At 49.2% G+C, this 12085-nt stretch overlaps 1 protein-coding gene and 1 long non-coding RNA gene across 2 annotated transcripts; both read right to left on the bottom strand.

Annotated features, from left to right (window-relative positions):
- Nucleotides 1-5483: 5483 nt before the first annotated feature.
- Nucleotides 5484-10319, bottom strand: MRPL1 (mitochondrial ribosomal protein L1). Its single transcript, XM_027668208.1, has 9 exons — nucleotides 10271-10319; nucleotides 10003-10108; nucleotides 8927-9167; nucleotides 8621-8704; nucleotides 8304-8375; nucleotides 7992-8103; nucleotides 7436-7536; nucleotides 6557-6638; nucleotides 5484-5764 (listed from the first exon to the last, which is right to left on the bottom strand). The coding sequence occupies exons 1-9, from the start codon at nucleotides 10302-10304 to the stop codon at nucleotides 5586-5588; spliced, it is 1011 nt and encodes a 336-aa protein (XP_027524009.1). The 5' UTR covers nucleotides 10305-10319; the 3' UTR covers nucleotides 5484-5585.
- Nucleotides 10320-10922: 603 nt separating this feature from the next.
- On the bottom strand, nucleotides 10923-12079 carry LOC113959293. Its single transcript, XR_003531769.1, has 2 exons — nucleotides 11817-12079; nucleotides 10923-11545 (listed from the first exon to the last, which is right to left on the bottom strand). It is a non-coding gene; the product is annotated as an uncharacterized LOC113959293 (long non-coding RNA).
- Between the last annotated feature and the right edge of the window lie 6 nt (nucleotides 12080-12085).

The raw sequence follows: 12085 nt of genomic DNA, 5'->3' as shown, positions 1-12085 counted from the left end.
GCAGCATCGCATAACCTTGTCCGTCCAGAACACCACGAAGGCACCGACGCCTGGTGTCCCCCCCCCCGAGCACCCTCGCAGCCACATCCACACACACGGCAAGTTGCATTCAGCCGAATTCGACTGAATCCCATTCACATGAATCCTCCTTAAAACACGGGAAGGCGGGCGGCTGGTGCCCGTTCCCTGCAGGGAACGCATCCCAGGCAATGCCCAGCTCCCACCACAGCATTCCCGAGCCGTCCCCACGGACACAGGCACCCGTGGGGCGTGTGACGGCTGCGGGCACGGGGTGGTTTCTGTGGGTTCGGACAAGCGAAGCCCTCACCAGCCGCTTGTGGGGTAACAAGCCCCCCCCCTCACCTGGGCAGGGGCTCCCTGCTGTCCTGCGCTGCCTTCCCGCCCGGCGTGAGGGGCAGCCCGAGGTGGGACACGCTCCTCCATCCCCGGCGCTCCACGGCCGCTCCCGGGCACCCACCGGCGGGGAAGAGCCGCGGGAAGGGAAGGGCCGGGCACGGGCACCGCCTCGCCCCGGTGCCCCTCACCTCGCCCGAGGAGAGGCCGCCAAAATGGCGGGGGGCGGAGGCGGACCCCCCGCCCGGGCCAGGGAGCGGGGATGGAGGGAGGCGGGGAAAGCCCACCCGAACCCCGCGGGAAACGGCGGGCTCGGAGCTGGGTCTCTCCTACAGGGACAATCCCGCGGGACGGGGACGCGCCCGGCGCTACGACTCACCTGAGGAGGAGGAGGAGGAGGCGGCGGCGGCCAGCGCAGCGCTGAGGAGGCTCAGCGTGGCCCAGGCGGCGCTCGGGGCGCCCATGGCCCCGCGGCGGCGGCAGCAGCGCAGCGGGCTGTGCCCGCCCGCCCCTCGGCAGGTGCCGGGGCAGCGCCTCGGCCCCCACCCCGCCGCCAAACTTTGCCCGCAGACAAAGCGGCAGCTCCGCGCCGCAGCCCGCCCGCCCCCCGCCCCGCCCCGGGCAGCGCGGCGCCCTCCTTCCTCCTCCCGGCACCGGGGGAGCTTCTCCTTCTCCTCCTCCCGGCACCGGGGGAGCTTCTCCTCCTCCTTCTCCTCCTCCCGGCACCGGGGGAGCTTCTCCTCCTCCTTCTCCTCCTCCCGGCACCGGGGGAACCTCTCCTCCTCCTGCTCCTCCTCCTCGACACCTTGGAGCCTCTCCTCCTCCTCCCCCGCACCTTGCGCGGGGGGACCACGGGAACCTCTCCTCATACTCCTCCTCCTCCTCTTTCTTCTTCTCCTCGGTAGCTACCTGGGGATGAAACGGCCCCCAGCGATCCCACAACCTGTCCCAGCCGCAGCAGCACCGGGATTAGGCAAAGCAAGCGTGTTTGTGTTGGACCTGACCCCGCCGCCTTTAGCCTGGCTCGCACATTGATGGCTGGGAAAGGTCACCCTCTCCCCGCGGGTTTGAAGCTGCTCAGTAGTTGTATTTGGGTGTCTGTCAGTTTTGTTTGTATTATTGTAACAAGAAGTACAACAAAGGGGCAGGGTCTGTTTAGGGAAAGGACGGTACTTTTGTCACTGCCTTGTCCATTTCTTCCTGCCGCGTCACCTCCTTTGCTCTGCCTTTCTAGAGCAAATCCATGGAATAGATGAAGGCTCCAACATTAGCAATCACAAATCAAGCACTCAAACTAAGAAAAACGACCAAAGCCCAAGCTAAACTGTTCCCCTTACAGCGTTTTCTTGCTTTAAGCACCTCGACACACACACAGTGCCACGTCCACTCATGAAAAACTCCCTCTCTCACCCCTCCGGCACTACACTCCCAACAGAAGATACTGGAGCCAACTTTTCCAAATGAAAACTGGGCTCCTTTAAGTCTGAGGATAGAGAAAACCAGCCCCACACTGGAAGTCACAGCTATTAAACTGCTACGAGCAAAAGCCTCAACCTGAAAGGAACTAAAAAAGTGAGCTCAGTTTTACCAGCCCATGAATGGAATCTCCTTTTTTTCCCAGCTAATTTCAGTGTTCCTGTTTCATAGCAGTATCCCAATTCCCACATAGCAGTCAGTTGTACAGAGCTGGGCTGCAGCTGCCTTCATCTCCTGATTAAATGCAACGATGGCAGCTCAATTTGATAATAATTCCTCGTGGTAGTTCCATCTGTTCAGTTTTGATTCACTTCCTAATGAACACTACCATCTTGAACTCCAAGCTGGAGGTCAGATTTCCTTTTTTTTTTTTTTTTTTTCAGGATTGCATGCCTTTAATCACCGTGCTGGAATTCCAGCAACAAATGTGAGATGCAAAATGTGCAGCCTGGCACGGCTCCAAGATCCAAGCAGTGATTTGCATGATGAGTTTCTCAAGTTAATACTCATTAGCTATTAGCAGGAGGTTGTTCTTTATAAAAATAGGAGCAGGGAGACAAAACAACTATCTCTGCACGCACCAGCACTATGCAAACAAGTGTTTCACGTTCCTTTCAGATACAGCAGAAATGATGAAAGGAAGAAATGCACAGGCCCTTATTCCCTTCTAATTCCTCAAGTGAAACTCAGGACAACTTGACCAAACCCAAAGGATCACCAGCAAGGGACAAGGGGTGGAAATAGTAAAAGCCAAATACAGAGAGGGTTCATTAACTTGTAAATGTGTAAAGTCCATCTTTCAATCATTCCAAGTGCCACAGCCCTGTCCAGCCCTGCCAGTGATCCAAACAATATGTCACTGCAGAGTCACCACACACAGTAGTATTTTAACTTAACCCAGCATCCCCCAGTACCTGGCAGTTTGGGAAGACTGGAGTTTTCCTCGTTTTCCAAGCAGTCTTGGAGCTGACACTGACCAAGGGTACTGCAGGACATAAATGTCATCATATTTAATCACTTGGAATGCCCAGCTCAGCACTAAAAACACCTCACCCCTGCTAGTTTTGGATGTGGCATTTGTAACATCCCCGCCCTCCTCTTCCAACCTCACCTCCGTGGCAGAATTCACAGCAAAAGCCTCGTGAACTCAGTTTGACCTACAGAGATTCCAAGTTTTTTGGAGTGCAATGAATTCCCGTACAAGTCCAGGTTGAGGCTGTGTCAGCCTAAACCCTGCATTCCCCAGAGCTGCACACGTGCTTCCAGGACAATTTCTTCCTTGTTTGGGCAAATGTTTCTGTGTGCTCTCGTCATGAATCCCAGCTCATCTCCTGCTTCTCTCCTCAGTTAAATAACAGCAGCTCCAGAGGAAAAAAAATTTAAAAGCCACTGTACACTATCTGCATTACAAAGGCACTGCAGCATTCCCTTTTTTTTCTAAAATTTTTCTAAAATTGTGATTTCTAGAAGCCAGCAATGTACAACACTGTTTCAGCACCACACAGACCAGGGGCATTATCCCTTTAGCATTTAGCAGCACAGTAACACGTATTCAGAACTACACCCGAAAACTTGCAGGGTTCATGAGCTACTTTTCTTGCTGCCCTGACTTCTAGAGGGCCAGATTTACAGTATTCCCACAGTATTCAAATTTTCCAAGTGCAGATCTCTGCAGGAACTTTGTTATTCCACACACTTTTATTCTTTGAGAGCACACTCAGCAGTCTGAGAGCTTCCGATTTAAGCTCACCCGTATATTTATGCTCAAGCATCACTTTTTTTAAATCCACCAAAAAGGGCAGGTCTTTTTCCATGGTGGCTATTAAAGCCTTGGAAATTAGCCAAGAGAACAGAGAAGAGAGCAAGAAACCTATGCAAATGATATCACAAGGTTTGCTTCTCCACACCAAGAGGTAACTTACCTTCACACTGCTCCTTTGGGGTCACAAACAGCACAAACAGCACTGTAATGCCTCATAATATCCCTTATATGTGTAATCCCTTAGTAATAAAGACACTCCTGGCTTACACACAGGCACAAAATGTGATCTTCAGGGTGAAACAGTCTTCCTGTAAAACAGTGTCCTACCTTTAGCTAAAATTCAGGATGCTGATCACTCACTAGTGATCCACTGGGATGCACCAAGAGCCAGGTCCCGAAGCACATCCCTGTGGCTTCACATTTCCTGCTCGTCCTCAGCACAAATTCCAAGCAGGAAAAAGGTGGCAGGATCAGGGATGTACTTGCAGAGGATGCTGTACATGAGCTAATGAAGGGAGACAGGCTGTAGATGAGGAGTTTATGCAACATGATTAATTTTATTTTCACTAGAAAAAAAACACCCAGATAAAACTTGTCAGAAGTAATCAAGCCTTTTGTGCAGGCTGATTAAGTGACTATCCCTGGTTGTGGACTAGATCTGCCAGCACACGACCACTAGTTACCTGTACAACCAATTATTTAAAGCACAGGGTAAAGGGGAAAAACTCCACAAATCTGAAGTAATTAAAAAAAAAAAACAACAAACAGTTTCTTCTTAATTACTTACCCTCACCTATCTTGTCAAACTGGTGCTCCAGACCAGAAATTCCTAGACATCAGTATTAGGAAGCTAAAAAAGCTTTACTCTACCACTTAAACTTGTGCAGAACAAAGGAAGGAGGGAAAATGTGTTCAGATGGACACTCAAGTGCACTGGCATTGCTTTTTCCACACAGAACCCAGTAAGTCTACTTAGTCAGTGTCAAACTTTCCTCCACACCCCTAAAGAGAATTTTTTGCTCAAACTCTGAGCAAAGCACCTCACATAATCCATAACCTATCACTGTGGCCTAACAGGAACATTCCAAGCTCCCTGACTGACAGCAGCCAAATGCTTCAGATGGGAACTACAAGAATTTCCATGCAGACATATCTGAGCAACCTCTTGGAAAAACAAGCCCTGCCTCCAATAACGGGAATGACTTCAAGTCACAAACCCTTCCAGATTTGGATCAGCTTATCCAACAGGATCCCTACTGTAAATAGCCAATCCTTTTAGGAACCATCTTACATTTGGGGGTAGAGTTTTACTAACATTAAAAAAAAACAACAAAACACCCAATGAGAATTTCTTTTTCCAACACTTATACAGGAGGGAAGAGCAGGAACGCCACCTCCTGGAAAGAACGGGGAAAAAAAGCGGTAAAGACATCCTGGTTGCCAGCGTATATTTAAGAACTGTGCTGGAGGAAAGCAAGAAAAATAAGAAATCAGAGCAATTTCCACAGACTGAATGAAATCGGTTCACGTTCCAAGCACACCCAAGACTGGCTGATCCACTTATCCCAAGTGGTTGTTCACCAGCCCTTCAAGAACCACCTCTGTGATGGAAAATAGACAAGGAAGTGACACTTGGAGCTTCAGGCAGGATTCATCCCACAATATTATAAGTACAATTCTGCCTGGGATAGTGCAAGCAAACCATGAACTGCCTGGATTCTCTGAGGGACATAGTTTCAGTCACACAGATGTGAACCTGCATCGTTTGAGACAGAAGGTGCATGGCCACTCCTCCCACAGAACACATCCAATTTTTCCTTAGGGAAAAAAAAAAATCCCTGGTTCTGACAACAAGCTCCTGTTCGTGACATTGTTACACAGAATTTGGAAGTGAAATTCACGAGTTCCATTTATTTTTTTGTTTCCACAGAGCATGATTTGAATGACACCCTTTGCTTCCCAAGCGTGACAGTCAGATCTACAAGGAAAGGCCTCAGCTACTAACGGGTTCCTGGACAGGTTTTTCTGCTTCATCCTCATCATCTGCGCTTCTTTTTTCTTCTTCTTCTTCCTTTTCTTCTGCTTTCTCCACTCGAGGTAAAATTCCATCAAGGTTCACTTGCAAACCTTCACTGGTTGAAGATCTGATCACCAACCTCTGCACAATGGGATCTAGAAAACAAACACCACCCATGTGGTCACTCGGCCCCTTTCCACGGCTCCAGGCTGACTCACCTCAGTACTGATCCCCACCGTGTCCAGAATCCCAACAAGGCACAGCCCTTCAGCCCACAGTTTCCCATCCTCCCTGGCAGACACCTGCTATCACCTATGGAAAGCCTGACAAGAACTAACTAAGTTATTGGTAACTAGTTGCTGTAAATGACTGACAGTAAAGCACAGCTAGACTCCATTGCTGCAAAGATGTGTTCATTACCAAGTTTGCTTCCCACAAACAGGAAATATTTTTCATCAGGGCCCACCACAAGAATCAATCACTAACCAAGCAGAAATGCTAGCAAGACCAGATGACTGAACTAGGCTGGCGTAATTCACATTTAAAATCATCCAGAACAAAAATATCACCCCTTTCTGCACCTATTTATTATATTTCAAGTCAACCAACCCTTTATGATTTTTATTTGGACTCCTCATGGCATGGCCTGGTCTCTGTACAGCAGTTACTATGAACAGCATCACTGGGAGAGGTGCAAGATGATTCTTTTGACAGACACGAGGCAAGTATTAGTATAACAAGTTGTTTTCTTCGTTTACACAAGGCTATTCTTCCCTAAAATTATGCTCATGAACCACCACTTCCTCTCCAGCTAAGCAGATGCCCCAGAAATTTTGGAAATATCCTGAGAATAGAAAGGTCACTTAATGACAGTCAGTTAAAACCACTCAGTTCTTAGTTTTGTTTGCTCTAACTTGAACTCCCACCTTAGAACAGCAGCTCCTTACCATAAGGTGGTGGCTTGAAGGTGCAGATATCATGGATAACTGTCTTTAGATTGGCAATTATTTGCTCAGTAGGCATATCCAGCTGGAAAAAGACAATGCCAGGTTAGACATGGCAGTACTTGAAGCCTAGATGAACAAACCTGAAAACACTGGGTATGTATTTATCCTACACTCGGGTAGATTTTCCTTCTCCATGTTCCCTGTTAAGGAGTTCAAAATCCCATTAGCAGCCCCACAATGAAGACAGGCAATGCTCAGAGGGTTTCAAGTATTTCAACACAGCTCCCACACCTAAATAAACATCCCAGCTTCCAAACAAGCATTCCACACTAAATCCTGGTGTGCACACAATCAGCTGTCTCCCTGTTCAAAGTTTGGAACAATTCTCTTGGGATCAGGTGTTTAGTACCCTTCCTTCTTGTGCCACCATCATTTAGAGGAAAACCAAACATCAGGTAGGATTGAAAAGAGACAAATCAGAAGGAAAAAGAAAAAACACACAGTTTGGGGCACAGAAAATAAATAAATAAGCAGAAATTAATGTTATATTTCAGGTGTAACACAGTTCTTTCTGCTCCGGTCCAGAACTACAGTTATCAAAATTAAAAGTCATTAATTATTTGGGCAAAGCAAAGACTTTTTCATCCTTCTGTCCATATTGACCATGGACTTACAAACCCATGGTTTATTTACTTAAAAAAAAAAAAGGGGGGTTAAAACCAGCTGAAGATGCTGCACAACAAAGAGTTCCATCTCCTTCACAGGTCAGTTAAAGAACACGGTTAAAAATCTTGGGCAACAGATTGAAAACATCTTTTTTTTTCCCCTTCTTTTAATACTAACTTGAGTTCTGCTCAGGAAACTCTCAATTCAACTTACCCTGGCTATCCTTGTCTTGATTACACTCTCATCTTGCACGGCGTACTCGTGACATTCTCTGAAGAGCTGCACCATTTTGGGAATATCACTGCCCAGGGAATCTATTTTAAAAAAAAAAAAAAGCAAAAAAAGGCAAAAAGAGTTGTGTGAGTGATGCTTATTAGCACAGATAAGTGTGGTATTAGTACAGTGGTAATTAATTAAGGCAGCTGAACTCCACTCCAAAATGCAATTTCACAAACAAGACAGTGGTGTCCTCAGGGGTATTACAGAAACAGTTTCCATCTTCCCTCCTTCCTCATTCATCAGGATTAATTAAGGGCAATTAGTAGGCAAATTTATCCTGGTTCTAATCCCGGATTTGCCTGTTGTAGGAGAAAAGTACAAATCTGGATTCCTAACATTTCCTTTACCTAAGACAGAACAAGTGGTGCAGTCAAACACAGTCCAATACTCAACATAATTACACATCCTCGTCAATAAAACCTTTCAGTGGCACCTCCAGACTTAAATCCTCTTCAGCAATTGAGAGCTGCAAGGAAGAATCACTTCTTACTTTTTCTGGTGCTCGGGAATTTCCGTTTCAGTTTGTTCCTCAGTGGTATTAGCTTGGGTATTATGGCAGGAACAGCCACGTAGAAATCTGCTTGGATTTCATCCTCCAAGATCTGCAACAAAAACAACTCAATATATTTAGCACACAGGTGGACCTACAAAGCTGTCTGAGCACACAAACCCATCCCTCACTCTTCACATTGGCAAGCTGGAGTTTACTGGACATCAGGTTTCTTCCCCTCCCCAGGCCTAAATACAGTTTAAATTAGGCTACATATATAATTCTCAAAAAAATTAAGATAAAAACCAATACCCATTTCATTAATTCAAGTCCCCCCACGATCTCAGCTCCACTCTCCCGAGCTATTTCAGCTTCTTGCTCATTCTGTTGAGAGAAAAACATAGCTATGAACAGCTGTACTACCAATTAGTCTGTACCAAAAAGGCTTCACTTCTGTAAAAACTTTGGCTCAAGCTTTTGCTCCAGGACAAAAATCGATTCTTTTGGACTGTCTCATACAGATATAGGGAAATCTGTTCTGCTAGGATGATTAAGTGGCAAAGCACAGCTGCAGGAGTTTTCTGGACACATAAAACACATGCAAATAAAGTTAATTCAGGCTCACCCACCTCTGTGAAAACCAAAACCTTATTCACTTCATCTGTAAAGCGATGGGGAAGGACGACGGCACCCGAGAAAGGATCCAGCTTTTTCTAGGAAGTGAATCAAAAAAACAATAAAAAAAACAAAGAGAAATCATGACTCAAGGGCGAGTTACAAATCCAAACGAGGTGAAGAAGCGAAACAGTGACCCCAGAACAAAGCACAGCGAGGTGTGCTGGCAAAACCACGCAAGCGCAAAGTCTGGAGCAGATTTAAACCCTTAAAAAAAAAAAAAACCCCGCCAAGATCCCTTACACCCTTCCAGACCTAACCTTCTTCAGGGCCATATCCAGGAACACATTGATATAGACAAACTGCTTGGGGTGAGTGAAGTCCAGCTGCTGGAACTTCTTCAGCATGCCCACGGCCTGCTCCAGGTCGTAGAAGGGGCGCCGGTAGAGCCACGTCAGGTACACGTCGTCCACAGGCTTGGTCATCAGCGGCCGCCGCCGGCGGGAGGGTTTGTCCTTGGCTTTCTCCTGCTTGGTCCACTGGGCACCTTTTTTGGTAGGTCTAAGACAAAAAAAAAAAAAACAAAACAAACAAACCCCTGTTAGGTCATCAGTTGAAGATTTTGGCCTGTCAAGAACATGGTGTGTCGCTTGTTAAGGACCTGCTGCTGCACCAAAGCAAAACCAGCATGAGGGGAACACACCCCCTGGTCTGGCCTTCACCTGGGCTGGCCTAAACTGGGAAAATCCAACAGGGAAGGCATGACTGCAAGGTTTCTCTTCTTCTTGTTGTAGCAGTCTCACCTTATAAAAAAGGTTTCGCCTCCCTTCCCTGCAGCATTTTGCATGCAGTTAAACACCAGCCCCAATTTTCACCCTTCTTCCTATTTCCAGAGGGTCTCAAGGCATGGAAAAAAATATTAAAATGTTTTTCTAAAAATTAATAACTAGACACTCCATTCCTGTCTAACCATGGCAACAGAGTCTGCAGCACTTCAGAACACTCGGTGTACAACACTGTTCACACTCCTCTCAAAAATCACACTCACACTGTACACTGAGGTCCTTCTCACTTCTCCGAGTCATGCTGTGCTATTAAAGAGACAACAAATTAAACACTAAAAAGCAAACTGGAGATGAGGAAGTGTTTGAAACCGAGCCCACGAGCTCAGCAGCCTTCATGCTGTAACCCTGCCACGGCCCCCAAAAGCACATCTCGAAAACACCCGCTCAGTCTTTCCCCGTAACCGTGACACTCTTTATGACAACTGTTTACGCCACCAAGGCCACTGGGCTGTTGAAGCAACACTGCAGACACCAAGAACGCCCCCCACACACGCCCCTACCACCACTCCCGCGGCCTTGGGAGCCTCCCGGGATGCCGGACTCGCACTCACTTGGCTGCCGCCGCGAAGGGCCGGGCGGTCGCGGCGCTCACCACGGCGGGGGCGGCGAGGCGCTGCTCCAGCCCGGCGCGGACCCACCCGCGCCGCGGGGCCAGTGCTGCGGGGAAAGAGCAAACATCGCTTCAGACAGGCGCCGAGGCCTCCCACTACCCCCGCCCCGCCCGGGCAGGCCCTCGCCGGACCCCAGGGCCGCCCCAGGACGGTGGGCGGAGGCGGAGAGGCGGCGACATCCTCAGCTCCCTCAGCGCAACCCCGTCACCTCTCCACAGGCAGCGGGCGCTGGGCGCCGCCATCTTGCCGAGCCGCCGCGGTGCAGCGCCCAAAACGTTCCCCGCGGAACTCGCTCCCCGAGACCGAGGATGGTGTTCCCTTTACTGCCGTGCCCCCGCCCGTCGTGCCCTGGGCCTGGCGTTCCGCGGGCGCGCTTTTCCCCTCTCCTGGCGTGTGCCCGCTGCCCGGAGAGGGGTAACTCCTTGCCGGGCGCTGGTTAAAAGCCTCCAGTTCGCTTCTTAACCGGCCTGAAAGGGGTCTCGGGGCAATCTCGGGGTTGTGTCATAGCGCCGCGAACAAAACTGCTGTTCCCGCCCCCGAACCAACATGGCGGCGGCTCCTGAGGGCTGAGGGCAGGGAGAGCCGCTGACATGGGCGCGTTTCCACCTGTTCCACCACGTCTGCTTGGGTGAACATTGTCAAATTAACGCGAACATCATCTAGTTAACGCTTAATAGTGTGAGCTCCGAGCCCCATGTAATTCCAGAATGGTATTTTCTGGCTGCCATCACTCCTCTTCCCTTGCAAATGGATTGGGATAAGAGTTGCCTGATCCACACTGCTCCACTCGTGAAGCAGCATCCACCTGCAAGGACATTGTTAACTGTCTCCTAAGCTTATAAGATACATACCACAAACTCTAATGGTTAAAGGGGGGGGCCTTTATTCAACACTAAAGCGCTTTTTTGACTAAAAACATCCCGATCCTGATCAATCCATGCCTAAGAATTTTTAAATCAGACATGTGTGGCTCTGCAAAATGAGTCAACAAAACTGATCCGCGTTTGTCCAATGTAACTCTATGCTCAGCATCCTGGGAAAGGATGGAGATGAGGAATTGTCAGGGTGACAGGAGGAAAAGGAACCCTTCTGAGTTAAAAAGCCTCAGTGAGAACTGACAAAGCATGAGTTTAGAACATAGGGTGGGGAACGGAATTATTTCGGATGGGCATTAGGACTCCCTAATGTTTGACTCCCACTGTGGTGGCAGATGTAACAGGAGACTTTAATGTGCAGGTAACGACCTGAATCCTTCACAGTCTTAACTCTATGACTCTGGAATCCCCTGGCAAGCCCCTGGCTTGTTAGACACAAAGTCTCTGCTGTGGATCGTGGATTTTGGGAGAGAAACATGAGCTCACGGTGATCGTGCGCCCATTCCCAATTATGCACTTGCTCCAAAGCCTGTTTCCTACCAACACAGGCACTTCCCACTCTCCAGGCATCCTTGAGTTTTTGAGTCCAGCACGAGCCCAGGCAGCTGCTGTAGAAAGAAAATTACAATGAAAAGTCCTCAGGCCTGATCTCTTGTCCCCCTCTGTGCCCCCCCAGCCACCTGCTGCTCCCTCAGACACCTCCCTCCACCTCCCTGACGCTTTTCTTTTCCACCACTGCTTTCCCACCTGGGTACACAGAGACCCACATCCCTCCCCGTGCCGGGGTGCTGCTTTTATTTTATTTTCCAATCCATCTTTTCCTCGCGTCCATCCCAAAGGGCTGCTGGTGCGTCCGGGAGACGACGGGGCGACATTTACCTGCTCTTCCCTGCTCCAGCCGCCCTCAGGACTCACGGGGGGGACCGTGCCACTGAAATCTGGGCGCCAAAACCACGCTTCCCAGCAGAGCAGCTGCCGCCTGCGGAGAAACAAAGGTGTCTGGCACCGAGGTGGACACGTCAAATCCCCTCGGAAAGGTGGACTCTTCCCTCTCGCAGCGCCGGGGGCGAGCGGCCCGCGAAGCCAAGCCACGTCCCCTTGGGCGCCGCAGCCCGGTGACAGCTGTGAAAGCCGGGGAGGGGGGGGGG

Source organism: Corapipo altera, unplaced genomic scaffold (genome assembly GCF_003945725.1).
Source record: "Corapipo altera isolate COAL_440 unplaced genomic scaffold, ASM394572v1 214, whole genome shotgun sequence".
In the NCBI taxonomy this organism is placed as follows: domain Eukaryota; kingdom Metazoa; phylum Chordata; class Aves; order Passeriformes; family Pipridae; genus Corapipo; species Corapipo altera.
Note: the sequence above shows the minus strand (reverse complement) of the source record. Positions and strands in the feature narration are given on the sequence as shown.

Coding starts and splice junctions, on each gene's coding strand:
- MRPL1 (XM_027668208.1), bottom strand. CDS start 10,304: ATGGCGGCGCCCAGCGCCCGCTGCCTGTGGAGAG. Junction 7,537..7,991: donor ATTCCCGAGCACCAGAAAAA/GTAAGAAGTGAT, acceptor TTTTTAAAATAG/ATTCCCTGGGCAGTGATATT. Junction 6,639..7,435: donor TCAAGACAAGGATAGCCAGG/GTAAGTTGAATT, acceptor GTCTTTTTCCAG/CTGGATATGCCTACTGAGCA.